This window comes from Euprymna scolopes, chromosome 6, assembly GCF_053919585.1.
Source record: "Euprymna scolopes isolate OS-2025 chromosome 6, ASM5391958v1, whole genome shotgun sequence".
In the NCBI taxonomy this organism is placed as follows: domain Eukaryota; kingdom Metazoa; phylum Mollusca; class Cephalopoda; order Sepiida; family Sepiolidae; genus Euprymna; species Euprymna scolopes.
In genome coordinates, this window is record NC_136487.1 from 145,270,039 (window position 1) to 145,282,113 (window position 12,075).

The 12,075-nt window shown below is 33.0% G+C and overlaps 1 protein-coding gene across 1 annotated transcript; it reads left to right on the forward strand.

Moving 5' to 3' along the window:
- The first annotated feature begins 439 nt into the window (after window positions 1-439).
- On the forward strand, window positions 440-11,419 carry LOC145278341 (uncharacterized). The gene is made up of 4 exons (XM_080130634.1): window positions 440-569; window positions 7,914-8,043; window positions 9,288-9,555; window positions 11,185-11,419. The coding sequence occupies exons 2-4, from the start codon at window positions 7,918-7,920 to the stop codon at window positions 11,217-11,219; spliced, it is 429 nt and encodes a 142-aa protein (XP_079986760.1). The 5' UTR covers window positions 440-569; window positions 7,914-7,917; the 3' UTR covers window positions 11,220-11,419.
- The last annotated feature ends 656 nt before the right edge of the window (window positions 11,420-12,075 follow it).

A 12,075-nucleotide genomic window follows, 5' to 3' on the forward strand; every position in this document is an offset into this window, starting at 1 on the left:
ATATATATATATATATATATATATAGAGAGAGAGAGAGAGAGAGAGAGAGAGTGTGTGTGAGAGAGAGAGAGACATAGACATTTTATTTTCATTATTTTTTTTTGAAAAACACATCTTAAAGCATGCAGGTGCATATATATATATATGTGCGTGTGTATATGTACATATATACACGCACATTTTCTTTTATATTATTTACTCATTTATGAGATAATACATTTTCAGACATGTTTATATATATATATATATATGTGTGTGTGTGTGTGTGTGTGTGTGTGTGTGTGTGTGTGTGGTATATATGTAGGCACTGAAATGTTAGACATTTACAATTACACTGTCACTTGGACGATGCATGAAACGGGCAATGTCCGGTCAAAGACATCTCTTTAATCAGAGGTAATGGCCGCTGCTACCCCCACCCTTGCCCAAATCCCCACCCTGGAAGTTAACTATAAGAGGGGGTTGTTTGGTCTCTACATTCAGATGAACGTTTGTTGAAAATAGTCGCTTCTCACCTACAGAGCGAAAACCTTGTGCGCCGATCATCTGTGTTTGTTTTGATATCAAGGTAAAACACCCTCTTCCGTTTTTTTGCATTGTTTCCACTTATTTATTTAGTTTTTCCTTTTGTTTTCTTTTCCGTTCATATTTATACATCTTTTGTGCTGCATTTGACTTTAACCTATGTTTTCAGAAATCAAAGGGCCGCTTCTTGTTAAACACATTTGATGTCCATAGAAGATGCAAAGACATTAAAATATTCCATTAAGTTCCCCCCCATCACTTTACCTGGCAAACGTTGAGTTAGTACAGAGTTAAGAACATTAATCTTCCTTTTCTTAATTAAATAGTTAACCAGTATATCTTTCTTGTCTATTAGACTTACCCAATTACAGGACAAGAATTCATCTAGTCTAGTTGAATATCCAGCTTAATTCGTACTAGAGACTTCATCATTTAGAGAATGTGCATCATTTCTCGTATAATCCTGTATGTTGTCGTAACGAATTGATCTTATTTGGATTGTGTGTACTATATCCTTTTGAATATTTAGTCGGGCTTTACAGCGCTTCTACACTATTCGGACGAGATTTTGTAGTCGATAAATCGAGTTTCCAGATAAAAAAAACAACAATAGTATCAACTGATTTTTTTGTCAATTCTAATAAATTACAATGTTAGTTTCCAAAGTATGGAGTCAGAATTACCTGAATATTACTGAATTATAAAAAAAACAACTTTAATCGTGGTAACAGGTGAAGAATTGCCGCATCTTGTTTAAATCGAAACGAAAAATTACGCCCCTTTTGAGCTTTCGTGTATCTTACAATTGCTTTCATCAAATTCTATTTTTTTCATTTTCTTTAATAAATAATTTTCTACCTTATCGATTTTTGTATGTACTCATCTTAAAAACACGAGGAATACGTAGATACCATTGTTTTAACATGAAATTTCTGAAATTTCGTCCTTATAGTGTAGAAGTGCCGGTTTTATTTAACGGAGGAGTATCACATTGTTCTGACAAATCTTAGATATTCCATGACAGTGTCTAGTAGGCATTAGAATTCTCTTCAGTAGGCATTCAAGTTCTCTCCATTAATGTTTTCATGTATTTTTATGTAAACATATAGTTAATATTAGCTGGACCCCCGGCGTTGTCCGGTCGTACAATACACTAAAACATGCTATTTTAATTTATGCAGATTGCGTATGTATTATTATAGAATCAAACCTCTATTGAATATATCAAAGAATAATTTGCCCGGTTGAATAATTCGAAAAAAATAAATAAGTAAAAAGATAATAATGATAATGTCGTTCATCAGATTTCGCCTGTGTTTGTTTACAATATCACGTTAGTTGATATCTGGCCTTGACGATTTTAAAAATAGTCTATATTCTCTTATAGATAAAAAAAGAACAATTTTTACAGGGTAATATTTTAGGTTATATCAGCCAAGGTTACACCAGTATGGCGTAAAATATTCCTCTAATTTTTTGTATCTATGAGAGCAGAAAGACTGTGTTTTATGATCGGATTTTTTTCGATTTTCGATACTTATCGGATGAATTTCTGTACAAAGCATATCTAAGAACACTGCCAGACATACAAATTAACTTTGTGTTAAATTTACAAAAGATAGGCCCAGCCGTTTCAGAATCTATGAGGAAGTAACTCTCTCACACACACACACACAAAGTGACTTTTATATAATAGTAGATAGAGATATATGTATATATGTATATATGTATGCATATATATATATATATACTGAAGAAGATCGAAGGATCAATTGAAAATTATGTGCTTTTGAAAGAAACCTTTTCGTTCTTTTCGGAAGACTGTTTTTATCCATACACGTCAACACATAGGAAATAAAAACAGAAAAGATGTAAACATTTATATATTTTCGCATTTATTTTTTTATCCGCCCCCCATATATATATATATATATATATATATATATATATATATATATATATATATAACGTTAATGTTTCTGTATCAGGATTTACTTTAACAGTGCTCAATATGTGAGTAGAGCTAAGTAAAATTATACAAATCCATTTATGGCAAGTGCGATTCTCATAAAAGTTAATTATCAAATGTAATCGATAAGGTCATTTCGCCTGACAAATTCTTTCGATTTGAAACGCAAGCCTTTTTCTGTTGATTGCTCGCTATGACTTTATAATTCTGTACTATAATAGAAATAAATTAGACATTTTTATTGGATTAATTATTTCCTAAATAGCTTAATATAATTTTTATATGATTTTTTGATTTATTTATGTCATAAAATGCAATTTAAAATAAGTTCGAGCGCTGCATTGGGCTCTATATTGATGTTGATTTTCCATGTTATCTCACCCCCTCTCTCTCTCTCTCTCTCTCTCTCTCTCTCTCTCTCTCTCTCTATCTCTATCTCTCTCTCAAATATAAATGAACTCTCCTGTCGATTTCGACGTACGAGGTTCCGCCACAACAACTAAGTTGCTCGGAAATCCACACAGATGATTTGTTTATAGTGGTGAATGCTTTGTGTATTACTTAACCTCCATCGGTACAGATGACTGCCACACACAGATTATCCATTAGACCGAGGTTTTTACATCAGTTCCCTTCTCCTAAATACATCTCTCGCAGTGAATTAATGCGCCTGCAGATACCAATCTGGTAATTTCTACGACTCAGCGCGAAAATGGCCGGCCCAATGTTCCTTCGCTTCGGTGATCTAGCGAGAACTGGTGTGTAAACGTGATTGTTCCATATATATATATATATATATATATATATGTGTGTGTGTGTGTGTGTGTGTGTGTGTATATATGTATATAGTCCTGGTCAAAATCATAAGACCACTTAAGAAAGTAAGACGCATATTATCGACTTTTTAATCAAACAAATGGTTGAAACCATTGCCAAAAGGGAAAATATGATGGAAAAAAAATGAAATCTGCTTCTTTCGAAACCTTATCCCTGATCTAATATTTTTTTTTTAAAAAACAAACATTTTAACCTGGTCAAAATGATAAGACCACTTTAATAAAATCGGCTAGTTTTGAAAAAATGAATACGAAAAGCCTTCTATGTTACTAAAAGCAACTTTTTAGTGGACAAAAAACATCTTACTAAATTATAAATGGCAAAAGAGAAACCATTATCAGAGTTTGAGAGAGGAAGAATCTTTGAGCTTAATAGGGGTGAACTCTCCCATAGATCCATTGCAAACGAAGTGAATCGTAGCAAAACGGTCATCACAAATCTTTTAAGAAATCCAGATCAATATGGGCACAAAAAGAGTCCAGGTCGACCAAAAAAATAACCCCATCACTGGATCGCCGTATCAGAAGAAGTTTTAAAAAAAATCTCCAGTATGAGCTCAAGTCGATTAGCAGCAGAATGTAGTCCTAAAACCATCAGAAGGCATCTGAAAATGAAGGGTTTCAATCATTTAAAGCGACTGCAGAAACCACGTCTTCTTGAACAACACAAAACTAACCGACTTAAATATGCCGCCAAATACCAGACTTGGGATGAAGAGAAGTGGGAAAATGTAATTTTCTCCGATGAGAAAAAGTTTAATCTAGATGGTCCAGATGGGTTTCAACACTATTGGCATGATAAAAAATATGCTCAAAAGAGACCTTTTCAACTCGGCATATTGGAGGAGGGTGTTTAATGATATGAGGTGCTTTCTCGTCAGCTGGGACCCTAAAGTTGCAAGTAGCGAAAGGCCGGCAAACATCATTGAAGTACATTTCAATGCTTGAAAATGCTTCTATCAGGACTGAAAGTCCACGTTTGTGCGGAAGAAATTGGATTTTCCAGCAAGACAACGCTGCGATACACACTTCTCGACAAGCACGAGAATACTTTTCTCCAAATAATATAGAATTGTTAGATCATCCAGCATGTTCTCCGGACCTCAATCCCATTCAAAATCTTTGGGGATGGATGGCAAAAGAAGTGTTCAAGGATGGAACCCAGTAGGATTCGATAAAGGAACTTTCTGATTCAGTTTTCAGTACATGGGATAAAATATCTTCGCAACTGATAAAAAACTTAGTCGCAAGCATGCCGAAGAGAATTTTTGAAGTAATTCGTAATAATGGAGGCTATACTAAATACTGATACTCTTTTTAGTAATTTATAATTGCCGTTTGTTAGATAAATTATCAGTGGTCTTATCATTTTGACCAGGTTAAAATGTTTGTTTTCTTAAAAAATAATAATTAGATCAGGGTTAAGGTTTCGAATGGAGCAGATTTCATTTTTTTTTTCATCATATTTTCCCTTTTGGCAATGGTTTCAACCATTTGTTTGATTAAAAAGTCGATAATATGCGTAAACGCTTACTGTCTTAAGTGGCCTTAGGATTTTGACCAGGACTATATATATATATATATATATATATATATATACATATATATATATATATATACTGTCTTAAGTGGCCTTAGGATTTTGACCAGGACTATATATATATATATATATATATATATACATATATATATATATATATATATATATATATATATATATATAGTCCTGGTCAAAATCCTAAGGCCACTTAAGACAGTAAGCCTTAGGATTTTGACCAGGACTATATATATATATATATATATATATATATATATATATATATATAGTCCTGGTCAAAATCCTAAGGCCACTTAAGACAGTAAGCGTTTACGCATATAAAGCTGAATGCCTGTGGTGTGTGTGTGTGTGTGTCGTCACGAATAGGCTCCTATATGGTTGACTATTTTTAAAAACTGATTGCATCTAATGATAGAAGATGTATCGACACACAGGAATGGGTATGTTTGATCTGGCAGAACAGTGGTTCATTAAAATTGTGGGTCTGCGTTCGCGCCTGGTCCACAAAGTATGGAAATAAAAAGTTTACGAATTAAAAAAAAAACGTTTACAAGTGTTTTTGATAAGAATACTTTGATAAGTATGTTTTAACTTAAACAGGGATGATATAATAAAATTGTGCGGTCTGCGTTCGCGCCTAACCTCCATAGAATTGAAATAGGCACAAACTTTAATAAAGACTTTTCATATCTATCTGCATAAGTATACTTTGATAATTATGTTTCAGTTTGAAGAAATATGGTATAATAAAATTATGGGGTGTTCGTTCGCGCCTGGCCTCCATAGAATGGAAATATGTCACAAAGTTTAACAAGGTTGTTTTTAATATAGATCCACAGAATATTGTGATAAGTGTTTCAGTGTGAACAGGTATGGTATAATAAATTATGGGGTTTATCTATTTTATTTTTACTTTCATCATATTTTTCTTTGGTTTTGATGCCCCCAAATTCGAAGCTATCTCTTTACAACCCTTCCTTTTCATAACCTATCATACTTTCATAAATCAGAGTCCATTTTCTGTAGACTGTTTTTGACCCCAGTCAACGACGGGTACTTTTGCTAGTATATATATATATATATATATATATATATATATATATATATATATATATATATGTATATATATATATATATATATATATATATATAGTCATCCACATACGGTACTGTTTCGCTGTTTCACAGCCCATCAGAGCGGCTAGACAAGCAACTACCTCAAGCCAGGGTCGAAACCCGACCGCCTGTACGATATATATATATATATATATATATATATATATATATATATATGTATGTATGTATATATATATATATATATATATATATATATATATATGTATGTATGTGTGCGTGCGCATATTAATATTATTACAATTGTATGTGAATAAAACATTTTTTGCTGAATTCGGGATACTTATTTGCTACATTTGTTGTATCATAACGCATTTTCTTATATAAATTTATATTAAATATTTAAAAATTTAAATATGAATGCATACACACGCAGACACATACACACACACCCACATATATATATATATATATATATATATATATATATATATATATATATATATAAGTATATATATATATAATTTCCCCCTGTATCAGAAAACACGCTATGTGATATATATATATATATATCTGTAAGTGATGTTGCCAAGCTAATCAAAACCTTGATTCCAGTAAAGCAACCGGTCCTGACAGTATTCCAATATAGTACTCAAAAACCTTCAACCAGAACTAGCGCCCATACTTACAAAACTGTTTAAACGTTGTCTTAAGGAGAATTGCTTCCCATCACCCTGGAAAATTTCATCAGTATGCGCTGTATTTAAGAATTCAGGTGATCGCTCATCCCCTTCTCAGTACAGGCCAATAAGTCTGCCGTGCGTCATGAGTAAGTTTCTCGAAACTGTGTTAAATAGAGAAGTAATCAACCATCTCAGCCAAAGTAACCTTCTTAGTGACACACAATATTGTTTTCGTTCTGCTAGATCTACAGCACATGTGCTTACAGTTATATCCCATAGGATTAGCGAATCTCTCGACGGAGGCAACTTTTCTAGGGCAATTGCTCTTGACATATCAAAGGTCTTGGATAGGGTATGGCATAAAGGTTTGCTTCACAAGATCTCTAGCTATGGTATATATATATATATATATATATATATATATATATATATAATGTATTATGAATGTGAGAGATTATATCCTTATTTCGCTACTCACATAATATTTTTTCAGTGCTTATAAAGCGGAGAATAAAAAACTAGCTAAATAAATAAATAAATAGAGCTTAACAATAGAAGAGATGGATAATGTAGTCGCTACTATAAAAGGAAAAACAGCCATAAAAACCAAAGATAGGGAAGTTAACGGCAATAAGGGTATAATAATACTTAAGATTAAAGCGAACACTTAGACCAATAAACAACGACCAAGTTAAAATAATACAATACCTCCCCGCTGCTAGTTTGGCCACATGGGATTGTACTTCCCCCTCCTCCTTCAACCCTCCACCCTTACTCCCTTTCTTTACCACACCTCCCCCAAGACCCTATTGTTCACATGCACAATGTATACGTCCACTTTCTTCTAAAGTTTAAACTACACCCGAATATCTTATAACAAACGAATGTAATATTGACTCTCTTTTCACTATTATTTTTTGGGTCTGTACACATGTAACACAGAATGTTTGTATAATAAACAGACTCTCTCTCTCTCTCTCTCTCTCTCTCTATATATATATATATATATATATATATATATATTTATATATATACATACTTATATATATAAGTGTGTATATATATATAAATAAATATATATATATATATATATATATATATATATATATATATATATATATATATATATATATATATATATATATATGAGAGGGAGATGCCAAGAAGAGGAGAGAAATATATAGCAGAGATTGAGAGAGACGGAAGTAAATGTGAAAATAAACAAAATTGGTATGTCCTGGGGTTTTTTGTTTTTGTTTTTTTACAGTATTATGAAGATTTCCCTTGTCGTCGCCACCCTTACCGTTCTTTTGACCGTCGCCTGTCTTCATGCGGAGGCTCGCTCAAGTAAACATCGGAATGTAATCGATTTCTTGAATAGGATTCGTAACCGAATGGTAAGTAATAGACCAAAACTTAAACACAAACATCATTGTATCCTTAAATAAATGATGTCCTAATTCTAAACCCATAATATAAAAGTTTATGCTGTTCAATTATGGTTAGAATAGTACTGGACAGTAATATATACACTATTATAATAGTGTATATATTACTAATAGTATTACAAATATATATACTATTATAATAGTGTATATATTACTAATATATATATACTACATAGTATTACAAATATATACACTATCATAGTATTTGTTTTCAAATTAATCTTACCTATTCTTTGTTCCCTTTCCTTGTTTGATTCATTGTCCTAGTGGTCTCCATCAATTTGCCGTTTTAATAAATCATTTTAATACAACTTCCTATTTAATTGGACCTAATATGAATAACGACTTGATGCCCAGGTTGCTTCCTATAAATATGATTCTTATGGGAATAGTTCCCTTCGCTTCGGGGTCAATATGCCTAGCTTAGTAAAAAAAAAAACAACAAAAAAACAATCCACTTTGTATGTTTTACTGAGCATTATGTGATGACTAAGTAAGAAATTCATTAATTAATGTATATTCATTTAACCAGCTGTTTTTTGGACGCCTTTGTTGTCGACGCATGCGCACTGGCACTCATCTATTTATGAGATTTGCTTGTATTCCCTAAAACAAAATCAAGAGGACTGGGAAATAGGCATGTTTTTACTTACGGCAGTCTTGTGGCTCTCCCCTTATTTTGTCCTTTAATTCTCCCATTCCATGAGCAATGACTCTGACAAAAGAGGAAGAATGGCAGTACTCTAAATTGGAATCTATCCATCTAAAACTTATTGTTGGCTGTTCTTTACATTGAAGTAATATCTAAGCTTCTTACACCAAGTGGCTTCATGTATTGCATGGATCGATTTTCATAAATCATGTATTGCATGGATCGATTTTCATAAATTCGTAAATTTAATAATATCTTATAATAATAAAAAATAAACAAAATAAGCACGTATGCAAATTCAATTTTCATAAAATAAGAAGGTGGTTTAATCATAATGATAACTGCTTATAATGAAAATCAAAACGTAAAGAACTTCGTTCACTTTTAATATAAACACAAAAAAGTCATTATTATTAATATCATTAATCTTATCATTATTAGCAGTACTAATATTAAAATATTGAACAGAATTAATTTGCAAAACTGATAGCTATCAGGCAAGATCAGCTAGTTGCAAATAATATTGTCTTTTACCTTTTAGCTTGAGCCGCGTATGGTTCGATCCGCCGTTTCTGACCAGGAGGATGATGACGAAGACTATGAGGATTACGAGGAAGAACCTTGGGGCACCATGGAAGATGCTCAATATTTTATAGAAATATTCGACTCAGACCGTGACGGGAAGATGGATACGCAGGATTTGTTAGGCTTTTTTGAATATTTGATGTTCGATGAGCCAGAGAGTCATCGAAGGATAAAAGAAATTTTCGATGTGGTCAAGGATAAAGATGGTTATCTTACGGCCGAAGGCAAGATATATATTTTCCTCATCCATTTTTCATCACATCGCTTCTCATTTTTTTTCTTTTTATTAATGATCCATCATGTATCAAGGCTACACGTTTCTAACGGATAAGTTTTTTGTTCATCCTAAACAAGGTATATTACCATCTATAATATAAAGGTCAGTTATCTGCTTGTATGCGTGTATGTTTGTATGTCCGGCTAAAACTAAAACATTTTATATTATATGGGTACTAACACATGTTGTATCCAGTTTCAGTCGCAAAGAGATCAAGGCAAAGAATAGGAAATAACTCCAACTCGCTTGTTTATTGTAGTAGCAACATTATTTCCTCGTTCTCTCTTTACCGCTGTGACGTCTCACACGTGGTCGTCTTCTCGAGCGTCCTTCACGCCTCGCACGTGACCGCGAACGGTGTTCACGTCTCTCATGTGATTATTATTTTCTTCTTTTTTGTAGTCCTTTTCTCCTTCCGGACGACGTCAGCTCGCGTGTATTTACACACGCGCATCCGTTCTATGTTACAAATAAACAAAACAATCGACTTTCAAAGTTACTATTTTCTTTATTAACTTTGCCTTGGATAAATAAGATCTAACATTCAGAAACAAAAAATTTTGATGGCGCAGATTTACTCAGGTTAGCGGGTCGGTTTTTCAAGCTATTGTATGTACTAATTAAACTAACTTTTTTTTTAAATCGCAGAGTTGTTTTTTTTAATGCCAACATATTCCTCCACAAGTCTATAAAAAATAAGGGATCTGTCTCCGTATGTGTCTACGTATGTGTGTCAAGAAAGAGGAATTAGCTGAACACATAAGAAAAATAGGAGATTGGGAGGGGTAGAGGGAAGGTGAATAGAGAAAAATGGGTGAGGGGAAAAGGACGAGATGATAGTTTTAGTAGAAATATGTAATTTGGTGATTTCTCCGCCACAAATTATCGTGACGTCTGCCTTCTACGACGGTTGGGCTCAGAAAGTTTTTGTTTTTCTGTCCATGTGGTTTCCTTTGCAAGTCATTTCTATTTCAAATTACTTTTCCCCTCTCTTTTTTACATTTAGGAAGAAAGAACGGATGCGGGGACGTATAGGGATTAAGATATATGTGACGTGACAAAGGGTGGATGGGACTGTTCGTTGGCGTCGTTTCCCTTAGCGTTTAAAGCCTGGGCGTTTATGCATGATTGTCGATTTTCCCTGATCGAATAAAAATCTAATTAAGGAATGGGGGAGGGGATTCTTGTTATCGCGCATTTCAGCTGACTCTCGTACCGGTATCAACACTTAATCGCACTTGCGCGTAACATTACTTTGCGACTGAGACTACAACGTGTTGGATAACGTTACAAGTCAAATAACGTTTATTTTTCTATTGCATTTATGTTTTAAAACTCTATAAAATTAGTGCAAAGTATTTTTTTATCATATTTTAGTTGAACCTCAAACTCAACATAAGTATATTCCTGATATTTTTTTTATTTTTGTCATTTAAAATATCTTTGCTTTTATCGTTCTGCTTTAGCGCATGTGTCTCTTCTGTAATATTTTAAAATCATGTAATGTGCCATAGTGTGTGCCATACGCTGTCTTCATCTTCCGTTTGATTTGACATTCCTTATTTCATTTTTTTAGAAGTCCAAGTGGCCATCAAACATGGATTATTGTGAACGATGACAAACCTGACCTACAATGTGCAACATTCCACCAGATTGACAGCATCGAACGGAATTTCCGCCAACGTTTCTCTTTCCAAAAGATTATTCTCTGCATTCCTGTTGTACTCCAAAATTAGAATATCTTTTTCTTTAATTATGTTCAAAAATATATGATTTTAATAAAAAAAAATAAATGTTCAAGATTCAGTTGATTATATTGTTATTCTTTATTCATTGTGAAGCAGCAACGCTGTCCGGAATTGACCCGGACACAGACAAGAAAATAGTAGAGTTTAAAAAAAGGAGTATGTTGTATATTTTCTTAAATTCTTCTTCTTCTTCTTCTTCTTCTTCTTCTTCTTCTTCTTCTAGCTACATTTCTAACTACATTACGTCATTTCCCACTAAATAACTGAACAGATTTTGAACTTCCTCACATGAAATAGTGTTCTAAACAGAATATGACATAAGAACTCGTTCTTACAAAGGTCATAACAAAAGTAAGGCCTCTTATTTTTTAACTCGAAAAGTTAAATAAAAACGGAGACTACATTGGTACCGTTAAAACGAGGACCCTTTCGTGCTCAATTATTTATTTAATTTAATGACGCATCTTTGCTTCTGATGCGTGTTCATGACATGGATTGCGCTTTTAGAGTCTCGTGCCGTAAATATCTGTAACAGAGAGAGATGAAACTTTCAGGCCATGAATGTCATCAAAATAATGTGTGTGTAATGAAGTGTATTTTGGAGCGGTAAAATTGCCCGACTATTTTACTTGCAACCATAGCAACATGTTTTATATAAGTTTACAATTTAACCGAACAGCCGCCCGTGGTACTCTCTGGAATGTACTGCTGCCATTGCA

Coding starts and splice junctions, on each gene's coding strand:
- LOC145278341 (XM_080130634.1), top strand. CDS start 7,918: ATGAAGATTTCCCTTGTCGTCGCCACCCTTACCGTTCTTTTGACCGTC. Junction 8,044..9,287: donor ATAGGATTCGTAACCGAATG/GTAAGTAATAGA, acceptor TTTACCTTTTAG/CTTGAGCCGCGTATGGTTCG. Junction 9,556..11,184: donor TGGTTATCTTACGGCCGAAG/GCAAGATATATA, acceptor TCATTTTTTTAG/AAGTCCAAGTGGCCATCAAA.